This window comes from Eurytemora carolleeae, unplaced genomic scaffold, assembly GCF_000591075.1.
Source record: "Eurytemora carolleeae unplaced genomic scaffold, Eaff_2.0 scaffold230, whole genome shotgun sequence".
Classification (NCBI taxonomy): Eukaryota; Metazoa; Arthropoda; class Copepoda; order Calanoida; family Temoridae; genus Eurytemora; species Eurytemora carolleeae.
In genome coordinates, this window is record NW_019396619.1 from 289,150 (window position 1) to 301,170 (window position 12,021).

At 34.3% G+C, this 12,021-nt stretch overlaps 1 protein-coding gene across 2 annotated transcripts; it reads left to right on the plus strand.

Annotated features, from left to right (window-relative positions):
* The first annotated feature begins 4,569 nt into the window (after positions 1-4,569).
* LOC111706406 (adhesive plaque matrix protein) lies at positions 4,570-12,021 on the plus strand. 2 transcript variants are annotated; one of them, XM_023479278.1, is made up of 4 exons: positions 4,570-4,654; positions 6,921-7,900; positions 8,619-8,875; positions 11,929-12,021. In XM_023479278.1, exons 2-4 carry the CDS (start codon positions 6,922-6,924, stop codon positions 12,004-12,006), a joined length of 1,314 nt encoding a protein of 437 aa, XP_023335046.1. In that variant the 5' UTR covers positions 4,570-4,654; position 6,921; the 3' UTR covers positions 12,007-12,021. The 2 variants fall into 2 exon arrangements, with proteins under 2 accessions (XP_023335046.1, XP_023335048.1); XM_023479280.1 differs by having other exon boundaries at positions 4,597-4,645.

A 12,021-nucleotide genomic window follows, 5' to 3' on the forward strand; every position in this document is an offset into this window, starting at 1 on the left:
AGACATTCTAAACTATTTACTAATTGTCATGTTTCGTGGGACACCCTGTATGTAAAGTCGCCTGATTAAAGGGACTGTAAAGGAAAATTGAAAGGGGGTATAGGATGAAATCTAAGTTACTTAGGGGTTTATCGAAACCCTCGAGAGTTCTATCTGATATTTCTGTCTCGAGAAATTGATAAAAAAAACTGTGTTAAATTTATACAAAAATCGGTATGTACCATTTTTGCATAAAAATAGTAGGTTTAAACATATCATATTTATCAAAAACGCAACCAATTTGAAAACGACAATATCACAGAGAAGCCTGAGTAACTTAGGTTTGCTCCTATTAATATTTGAATTTTTATTTTCATTTTTAATAGATTTAGTTGATAATTAATAAACATAATTATACGTATAATTATTTGAAGACGTCCGTATCACTTGAATAGAAATACATTTAATTGTAGTGCAGTATTATTGTCACATGTCCTTCGTATGTATCACATGACCTGTAAAGAATAAATGAGTTTTTGCCACAAACTCTGATTTTTAAATCCCTTTTTCTCTACAACTCGAGATAGTAGACCTCAGATATGTCAAATTATGAATTCTGTTAGATTAAATAATAATAAGTTTGAAATATCAAAAATTATATAGGGATTATATAATATCACAAAGATATAGGGATTAGAAATTTTGAGTTTCTGACAAAAAATAAATTGCTTTCTTGATTTCTCAATCAATCAAAAAAGACATCTCACATTTTTAAAATCCAGAAATTAGTGGGATATGCTAGTTCTTATTGATAAAAGTATGCTTTTTGAATCATAATATGCCATGAATGCCATGTAAAGGGAAAACCATTTAAAGGTTAATACTAAACTCTCATATTCTTTAACCCTATCCCTGCTGGGGTACTTGAAAACCAGGATACGCTGGGGGAGGTGTCAATTTGACCCCCCCCCTCTCTAAATCCCATGTTTTATGTCCAAATATGACAAATGATACATCATTAGAAAGCTCTTGTGCTCTACTTTTAGAATCTCAAAAAAATTTGCAAATTTGCGAAAATTGAATTTTTTATTGCAAAATCCAGTTTTATAGTAAAAATGTTTGCAAAAAAAAATTTGTCCAAAAAATGACAAATTATACATTTTTGAAAAGCCCTTGACCATGCCATTTCAAATATGCAAAAATATTTGCAAAATTTTAAATAACCTGATTTTTAATCAAGAAAAACTTAAAATGTGCAAATTTCCTTTGACAGGTTGTTTGCAAAAAATTTGCAATTTTTTTTCGCAAAACTTGTGCAATCCGTTTCCTTATGTCATAGGCTTTCCAAAAAGCTAAATTTTATCAAAATCTGACAAGTGAAAGTGGGCCAAAACAAAGATTTAGTTTGTTACAGGCAAAAGCAGTCATTCAGGCAGTGTGCCTGAGGACTCAGGCAGTTAGTATTAAAGCCCGGTTTTAGGCCTAAAGGGAGGGCTTTGGGTATGTAAGAAAAGTCAGAAAATTTCAACAGCCTCAGACCAATACTTTTTGAGTTATGTAAAAAAAACTACAGGGGGGGGTCAAATTGACCCCCCCCCGCAGGAATAGGGTTAAAAGGACAATTTGTCAATGATGTACAATATTCATCAAACCTAGCTTGCACTGTCAACTAAAAGCTGGGGCCTGACTAGATATGACTTTAAATATCGTCGTTACTTGAACTTTTGTGTTACGTAGATTATAAATAGAAAGCACAATGCACTGATGATATAACAGGAGGGTGTGAGGTTGTTTTAAGTGCACAGATATTTTTCAAGTGACAATTTCCCAAGTGGCAATTTCCCAAGTGACAATTTCCCAAGTGGCAACTTCCGAAACGTGGTTTATCGGCAACTTCTAAAAGGTTAGGTTAGGCCTGTTGATTCAATGCAGGCTGCAGTGGGGGCTGGGTGCTGCGACTAGGATGGGCTATGGGGGCTGGGTGCTGCGACTAGGATGGGCTAGGGGGGCTGGGTGCTGCGACTAGGATGGGCTAGGGGGGGCTGGGTGATGAGGCTTTAAAAATGCTAAGGGCCTTGCGCTGCGGCTAGGACAGACTTGGGAAATTCCCCAGTTGGGCAGTTGCCACCAAGGTAGTTGCCACTTGGGAAAATACCCTTTGGAAATTGCCGCTTGGGAAAGTACCAAACATCGTTTTAAGTGGGTAACCATATTAATTTTAGTGTAATAAAGAATGAATAGTGTCGTTTTCATCTTTTTAATTAAAAAAATAGTATTGCTCAATTTCATGAGTATAATATCAAGATACTCTCAAAGAAGAGATGGAAATGTCCGATTTACAACAGTATCCTTTGAACCTTATATTGATTATCAACTATTATGTGCGTTAGCGTACAATGTGAAATCAACGCATCTGACGTTACATTTATCTCAAAAATACCAAATATTCTATTTCCAAATCGTTAATAATGTAAATATTTATATTCTGCAACTTCCAGAAAGTAAATTTTAGTGTATTTAAGATATAAAACAGCTTGCAAAGCACCGTTGAATAATTACAAGCACTATTTTAGAGTCTATGAGGTTCAATGGATACTGTTGTGAATAGGACTTATAGCTATTTGCTAAATGTAGGGCTTTCAAGGGTTTTTTATCCCGGACAATAAGTAACTGATCAACGCTCTCCCCCTCCCCCACGAAGAATAAAAAAATCCAGCCAACATTGTCTCATTCCTATAAGTGGAACTTAAACCTCTCTTATTTTCAAGCATATATCAAATATCGTCTTCAACTAAAATGGGATTAACTCGTAGTGGATTATTGAGTTTATCGGTAATTTCCTAGTATACGATTTTTGGACCCCCCCTCCTATCAATTTTGTACATGGGTGTGACAGGATGTTTCTTAACTTAACCTAACCCGTGGCCGCAGCGCTCGGCCCCCTAGCCCATCCTAGCCGCAGCGCTCGGCCCAGAAAGTATCTTAACCTAACCTTATAAATACATAAATAATAAATAAATAATAATAAATTTGCTGAAAAATAAATGGTCATGTACAAAATTGATAGGAGGGGGGGGGGGGGCCAAAAATCGTATACTAGGACAGACCCAGTTTATCAATTAGGAATAATTAAATTGATAATTTTTAAGCAAAAAAGAAACAACAAAAAGTACTTTGTTACACAATTTTCTGCAGCCTAATATCAGTTGGAGTCAAAATTTGTGTACAGCTTTGCACAGAAGGATCGACAGGAGGACGGTAACCCCCTCAGCCCCTTTCATGATCATACTACCATAGTTTCAGTAGAAGTACATATTTCAGTTTCCTGATAGCGCTGCACTGATTGAAGGATTCATAACTGTGATTGGATAATGAGAATGATAGAAAGATAGATGTTTCCGCCATACTATTTCTATTGGTTTAGAATAGACAAGAAACACATTGCTGAACCCTGATTGGATCAGGCGCTAATGAACTCGGCATACAGTAGTAGTAAATATTTCCATTTACTGCTGATTTAAGGATTCATCTTTAATTGGATGATGAGACTTTTAGACGCAAGTTGTCCAGTTGAGCATTGAAATAAACAATTGTTTTGTGTAAAAAGGCCCATTTCACTTAATTTGTATGAATGTAATTGTCTTTTAAAACTATTTCCTTTGTAATAACATCCAGTAACGCCATGAAGTCGTCTTCCCATTCCAGATTTTTCTGGTTATCACTGTACGAATTGTTTATTATTCTCAAATTATAAATTTTAACCTAAGTTGGTTGAAATTCAAAATGCAGAGACTGGAATTTGTAACGTGAGAAAACCGAAAACCTTTTATTAAAATGGATGTTATTAAAACAAAAATCACAGTTTTAATTTCAGAATAGAAGCACATAAGCACGGTTTTAAACTTGTGTCTCCTGCATATTTAAAAAATAAGAAAACTCTTTTTTGATTTTTAAGTTGATTATGGTTTTGCATCCATGTTAAAGGGGCTGTAGGATTAATATTTTAAGAGTACCTCCAATAAATAAGGACTTTCAGGATTCACAAAGGTACCCTTGAAACTGTTATCAATAGTGCGGACAAAAGTTTTCTTAACTTAAAAAGTATTTGATGCTACTTATTTCTCCATGGTTTTCCTGCGCAAGTCACTTTTATAGTTTTAAAAATGATACACTTGGATATTAGGCCTGCAAGCTCTAATTAGGGTACCATCGTAAATCAAGCATTGGCATCTTTGGAGGGTCACTAACCTTACAGTCCCTTTAATACAACTACATCATCAATCATGTTAAGGTAAGTATTTCTAATTTTCTCTTTTTTGTTATTAAGTATTAACAATTTATTATGCAGATATCTTGAAGTTTACAAGACCCCCCCCCCTTCCCTGCACACAAACACCGCCTGTTCTACTCCAGCATGTAGTATACAGTGTAAAGTATACACCTGTTTTTCAATTATCATGACGTCATAGCTCTGAAGAGCAAGGAGGAAATCCAACCAATGAGAGTCAAGGATTCCACGTAAGGTGAAAATTGGACCAATAACAGTGATGGGAAATGATGTGGAAGCCAAGTATAGGCAAACTGCCTGAGAAGTTAGAACACACGGAGCTTGTAGTCGCTAGAAGGATATGAAGCTGTGAACCCCCTGCCGCCATTTTATTTCAAGGTGCTCCAGGTAAACAGTGTACATAGTGTACAATGTATGTACATGCAGTACATACAATAGTTTCGTGGATTCAGTGAATTATCTTAGAATCAGTGATCCCAATTTTGAATAATAATTAAAATAGAAATAATAATAAAGAAATAATAATTATAATAATAATAATAATAATAATAATAATAATAATAATAATAATAATAATTAATAATTATAATAATAATTATTAGATTCATAAGTGAATATTACTTTTTTTTAATATGCAAATAAGTTACTTTTGCATGTCGTCTTTTCTAAAGTTTTTGCAAAAGATGTTTATGGCTCATCTGCGCATATCAAAACGTCAAATATTTTAAATGGGGCAAATCGATAAAATCAAGGAAATGCAACTTGGGAAATGTCATCGAAAATAAAAACATTTTATACAGACAGTGTCTTTCTAATTTTTTGTCTTTTTTAAATATTCCGCATCTGTAAAATGTTTTTTTTATTTTTTGGACATTTTTTTTTTGCATACATTTTTACTATATAACGAAATTTTGTAAAAAATGTTCAATTTTTGCAAATTTGCAAATTTGTCTGCAGATTTTTAAAGTAGAGCATAAGAGCTTTCCAGTGACGTATCATTTGTCATATTTTGACATCAAACATGAGATTTCGAGGGGGGGGCAAATTGACCCCCCCCCAACATATCCTGGTTTTCAAGTACCCCAGCAGAGATAGGGNCAGCAGGGATGGAGTTGATAATAAATCCAACTAAATCCCTGAACCAATTATAATCCCAACTAAATCACTGAACTTATAATAAACCCACCATAATCCCTGAACAAATCCAACTAAACCCCTAAATTATTAATTATCAAAACTAATTGATTTCTAACAACCCCTTGAAAATCCCTGAATCAATCCCGTTATAATCCCTATTTGCAGTAGATATTTATGGTTCTCATGTAGTATACCCATATATGGAACATATTAGAATATTCGGTAGAATATATTCTAATACTACATCTGGTTATACTATTCAATATAAGCAGGCCTTATTTTCATGAAAATATCTCATTCTTTTTATTCAATCATTTTTAATTATACTTCAGAAAAAGTATGGTTTGAATAAGTATTTTTTATTTAAATCGCGCTTCATCCTTAACTTTTATAACTTTATAATATTTTCATTCGCAATTCTCGTATTCTACTATTTATCCTTCTATGTGAATGTTGCGTCCAAGCTCAAATCAAACTAAAAAGTATGTCGACATCTTTTTAAATCGATCGATAACTTCTTATTTTAAAAAAAGACCTATTAAAAATAAATGAATTGGCTTTACTTTTTACTTTTTACTTTTTTCAAAATAAACTTTTTTTCTCATCGAATGTTGTCGAAGGCTTGGTGGAATTTTTACAACTATTTTCAACTGTTTTTAGTGCTTTGTTTATCACAAGCTGAGACCTCGGCTTATTTTAGAATTAAACTGCAACAAAAATCATGAGAAAATTAGGCTCAAGCTCAAAAATCTCAAAAAGCTTTTAATCTTGTCCAAAAAATATTTTATCAGATCTGAGGCGTTGCAGATATTAACCTTTGTTTTTTTACGCACCCTGTAGATTCGTTTAATTTTTGTGCACTAAATTTATCATTTACATCATGGTGAAATAATTTTTATCTTTTTTTTCAATACACATCTTTTGTTCTTAAATCTTTTTTTTTAATAATTTGCGGTTTTGTGTTATCAATCTCAATCTGGCATTAACCAATATATCAGTATGGAGTACGTTGCAATTATCTTCAGTCTTAATTAAATCATTAAACACGTAAGTGAACCCTATTTATACTTTCTTCTTCTCTACCAAAAATATTCCATCCAATTTTTGGATTTTGTACAGTTTTGTTTCGAATATGTTGTTTAGTTTAATGATGGCAGTTTGCCAGTTATACATAGAATAAAGCACGTGAGTTTTGTACAGAGGGGACTTCTAGCTTGGAAGGGAGGGGGAGGGATCAGGGTAGGGGGGGGGATTTGGTGGAGGGAGGGGAGGGTTAGATTAAGGAATGGGGGGGAGGGATATTATGAGTAAAAAGAAGTGTTTAAAGAGAATTCTTGTGTAGCTATGCTGGGTATATACACAGGTTTGTGTAAAGGTTAGGTATGCTCATTAACTTTTTTCTGTATGGAGTTCAAACAATTAGGAAAAATATTACAAAAGAATGATTTCATTCTTAATATCAATATTTTGATCAGAAAAATAAAAAAGCATTTAAAATAAAAAGATATATTTCTAGAATGAATGGGCGTGGTTCTAAGGTCTCCTTGAACTGTTCTCTGGCCCCGCCTCCCACCACCACTACAGCAGACGGTGGACACACCCCAAATACTCCTGAAATTCTAAATACAATTGTAAATATAACCTCTGGATTCAGCAATGGTCCTAGGTTCTCTTCTAGACCTCTCCAAGGTCCTAATCCCATAGCATTACTCTCTTCATACAATCCAAGACGAGGAACCTCCGGCCTTCCGGTAACCTCCTCGCATACTCCATCCGTAGTGGTTATTCCTCCTTCTCCATCTTCCTCACAACCTAACTCAAGTCTTCATTCAACATACTCCATTCCACAGCCAGACTTCCAACCATTACTTCAGAATGAAGTTCAAACCTTCGAAGGAAACCCTTCTTCACTTACTCCACTTCTCCCCCTCCTGGAACCTCTTACACCAAATCTTCTTCAACAATCTCACCATCTCTCTTCACCAAACCAACTTACAGAGGAATGTCTTCCTTCTCCTCATCTTGCAATACCTTCTCAGCCCTCTCCACACTTTTCAGCAGCTCTCCTTCCTTCTCCCCATCTTCCAATACCCTCTCAACCCTCTTCACAGCTACTAACACCTCTCCATACTTCTCCCAATCTTCCAATACCCTCTAAACCCTCTTCACACCTTTCCATACCTTCTCAGCCCTCTTCACACCCACCAGCCCCTCTCCTTCCCTCTTCACATCTGCTCTCTCCTACGTACTCTGACAGCTCAGAGAGAAGTTTTATAAGATCTCCATCTCCTCTTCATTATAAAAATATAGGGGAGTACAAACCTGAATACAAGACCATTGGGGAGTACAAACCCGAGTACAAGAACATCGGGGAGTACAAGCCTGAGTACAAAAATATTGGGGAGTACAAACCTGAATACAAGACCATTGGGGAGTACAAACAGATCTCGGAGTACTCAGAATACTCAAGTGCAGAATACACTCCTCAATACACAGGTAATACGCTTTATTATTTATTTATTTTCTCGAACGTCCATAATTTAAATATCTGGTACAATTAAACAGACAAAAAAATTATAAGAGTAAATATCAAAATAAATGCAAAGACAAGAAACAAAATCATACTATAATTAGGTCGCGCATATAAAATTGATAATGTCGATAAGCTCAGCTTGGTCAATTCCATCAATAACAATCTTGGAATCCTCCATTCTTCTTGTATGGGTACTTCTTGAAATGTCATACAATTTTTTACAATATGTTATAGTTGTATTTGTCTGCAATATTTCTCAGTTTTTTTTTGCAGTTACCGACCTTTGATCAATTAAAAAAGATTTATTAAAAGTCTGATATATATTTTTGACAAGTTTTCTAATGAAGAAACGAATTTATTATTGTGTCGGGATGTCAGACATTATTTGAAGTCCTGACATGCAATACAATATAGCTCATGCTTTGACATCAAGGGGTGGAGCTCCAGATTTAGTTCAACTTGAGATTATGTTGGCTTAATATACTGGACTTTATGAGACTTGTCGAAGACCTACATTAAGTCCAATGGTGTGACTTGTTTTAACCTTTGCCATAGATCACTCTTATGAAGTCTACCGGGTCACAAAATTTGATGAGCTCCGTCAGTTGTGGTTGTAAAACTATCTTTCATGGCATCTAATAGAAGTTCTATGTAATAGAAGTTCTCATTAACTTAATTTAGGTATGCCACCTCTTACTACTGTATGTACCACTGAGTCTCGGTGTCCACGGCAGTCCCAGACCAGACCGGTTCAGCAATATCGTAATACAGAGGTCGGTACAGTACAGCAGTACCAATCTAGTGAAGTTGGTACAGTGCAGCAATACCACTCCTTCTTTATAAAAGAGGGATTGAGGATGAAGGTTAAACAAAATTTGAAGGATGAGGATAATGGTCAAGATGTTCTTGAAACAGAACTCAAGACGGAGAATGATGAGGTTAGTCCTATTATGTGTACTTTACAAATTAACACAGACTGCTCATAAGCTCTAACTGGATAGAAGCAGGCCTTTAGTGTCCCAACATGCCATGCCACACACACACATGAGTACAGTCAAGGAAAGTGCAGAGCAATGTCGTCAATTATTTAAGCTTGAATAACGAGTAGTTTATTGTAAACTTTAATCAAAATATATCCTTTCCATTAACATTTGGCTTATAGTGTTGAATTAAATATACAATAATATATTACATTTATATTATTCTTATTTTTAAGTAAACAATTAACAATAAACAAATGTACTTTCCTAGACTGTACAAATACCGAGATTCTCCTGTACTGTAGACACCGACAGTACATTTATTCGGTTCCTTATTACACACACACTCTTTTGGTACAGACACACATATATGACGTTTCTGCCCCCTGGGGTTAAGCCTTAAACTAAGACCTGGCCAAAACCAAGGTTATAGTGCAAGGAAAGTTAATTACAGTTGTGCATACTCTGCGTACATATTGAAACCAGTTCGCTCTGGGCGGAAGTTGTAAACAAAAATAGAGGTATCAGTGTTTGTTTAGTATCCTTGAAGGAAAAAAGCATTTAATTTTGATAATTTTGATAATTTACATAATAGTTTTCTTTGATCAGAATATTTCATTGATTTTTATGTGTAAGATGAATCCCATGTCCTTCGTCTTGTGTTTACATTACCGCCCAGAGACAGCACACTGCAGTACAAAAGATGCGTACACCTCTTAAATAACTTTCCTTGCATTACAACCTTGGCCGAAACCAAATTAGCGTTAAAGTACAGGGTGTCCCAAAAAACATGATAATTCAGTGACGAATTCGATATCGTCTTTGTTATGAATTAGCATTGTAATACCTAATTTCAAAACCCATAATATTATTATGTCTGCTAGAGTTTATTTTATGAAAAGGGTAAAAGACTGTAAAGATGTGTCTATAATGTCTCCGCAAGATGAACAGTGAAGATGGACAAGTTTACTCTGTTTGCATACTATAATTTTCTTGTTTTAATAAGTACATGACAGTGTGCAGTCAAAATATAAACAAACAAAATGTGAACATAGCAGACAAAAACTTTTACAGATTACAGCTTTCTCAGTAGGTATCACTATATTAAATCAAAGAATTATTTAAAAAGACGATATCGAATTCGTCACTGAATTCCCATGTTTATTGGGACACCCTGTACATTGCACCCAAATCAATTTGACTCTGCAAAAAACGTGTTTTATTGGAGCTTATATTACAAACAAAAAACGTTTCCTTCCTCTTTGGTAAGAATTTATTTTTAACCCTAAGCAAGACAGGCGGAGGCGCTATTTTACCCCCCGACTCTCCAGGAACTGACTCAACCCTAAACCATTCATGCTGCACCGCTTTCGAAAGAAATATGTATTATTAATGATTCAAAGCTAGTTCTAAGAAATTCGATTCTCGAAGTGTAAATCAGTTCCAAAGCACGACAAATTCAGGGGAAAACAGTTCAGAAAATCAATTACAGGGGAAAACAGCTCAAAAATTCAATTTCAGGGGAAAACAGTTCAAAAATTCAATTTCAGGGGAAAACAGTTCAGAAATTTAAGTTCAGGGGAAAACAATTCAAGAATTCAAGTTCAGGGGAAAACGTTTCCCAAATAAGATTTCAAGGGAAACAGTTCAAAAATTCAATTACAGGGGAAAACAGTACAGAAGTTCAAGTACAGGGGAAAACAGTACAGAAGTTCAAGTACAGGGGAAAACAGTTCAAAAACTCAAGTTTGATTGGAAAACAGTTTCAAAATAATATTTTAAGGAAAACAGTTCAGAAATTCAATTTCAGGGGAAAACAGTTCAGAAATTTAAGTTCAGGGGAAAACAGTTCAGAAATTTAAGTTCAGTGAAAAACAGTTCAGAAATTTAAGTTCAGAGAAAAACAGTTCAGAAATTTAAGTTCAGGGGAAAACAGTTCAGAAATTTAAGTTCAGTGGAAAACAGTTCAGAAATTTAAGTTCAGAGGAAAACAGTTCAGAAATTTAAGTTCAGGGGAAAACAGTTCAGAAATTTAAGTTCAGGGGAAAACAGTGAAGAAATTTAAGTTCAGTGGAAAACAGTTCAAGAATTTACGTTCAGGGGAAAACAGTTCAGAAAGAAATTGTGTCTTTATCACAAAGTCTGATTTTCTATCCTTGGAGCCCAATTTCGTTGACCTTAGGTATAAGTTCTGTTAACTATAAGTTCTGTTAGATCAAATAATCTAAGTTTGAAAGATATTTAGATTAGAAAATTAGAGTTTGTGGCGAAGACTTAATTTCTTTAAGTTCAGGGGAAAACAGTTCATAAAATTAAGTTCAGGGGAAAAAGTTCCAAAGTTTATAGGAAAATAGTTTCAAAAACTTAAGTTTATGAAAAATAGTTCCAATTAAAAATGCATTGAAAAAATATAATTATTTACAAAATCGTTAAAAAAATGAAAATATTTGCAAATATACTTTTACCACCTTATAACCGAACCAGCTGGAACACCTGGTGTTGCCCAGGTTTATATTATTATTCATAGCAAAAGTTATTTCCGCCGTTTACCCGCGCTTGTCATTAAATCATGATTTTAGCTGAAGTGCCAAACGTTGCCCGTGGAATTTTTAAATCTTTTTTACCAGTGGGTTACCCACCGGTTTCATTAAAAAATGCCAGTCAATTGGTCCAGCTGTTTGGCCAGCTAAAGCTAACAATATATGAAAGCTTTATATAGACTACATTTTTTGTGTTCAAATGGCAAAAGAATATTAACAACACCCACATAAAAAAAGATAAAAAAGAACAGAGCAAGGACCTTAATAATACTTTAATTAAACGATTCAAAGACTTTGGTTTAAAATATTTCTTAAAGTTATAAAATTGACATTTTCTGAAAGAGTAACTAATGCTGTAGTTTATTTGGAAGACTGTTAATTTCGTTCATGTAACCTAATGCATTTTGCAGCATTCATATTCTAAAAAAACTGATTTTTAATTATGTATTATTTTAAAAGTGTTATTTCTAGGAACTTACTCCAGAAGACGAAGAAAGGCGAGTACGGCGTAGAGAGAGAAATAAGGTGATACTTACAAAAGTTTCCTAACAAATAAATTTTGCA

What these genes read in the sequence shown, in the direction of transcription:
- LOC111706406 (XM_023479278.1), top strand. Translation starts at nt 6,922, where the DNA reads ATGAATGGGCGTGGTTCTAAGGTCTCCTTGAACTGTTCTCTGGCCCCG. An exon ending in ATACACTCCTCAATACACAG is followed by an intron (nt 7,901 to 8,618) that starts GTAATACGCTTT and finishes AACTTAATTTAG; the next exon opens with GTATGCCACCTCTTACTACT. An exon ending in TCAAGACGGAGAATGATGAG is followed by an intron (nt 8,876 to 11,928) that starts GTTAGTCCTATT and finishes TGTTATTTCTAG; the next exon opens with GAACTTACTCCAGAAGACGA.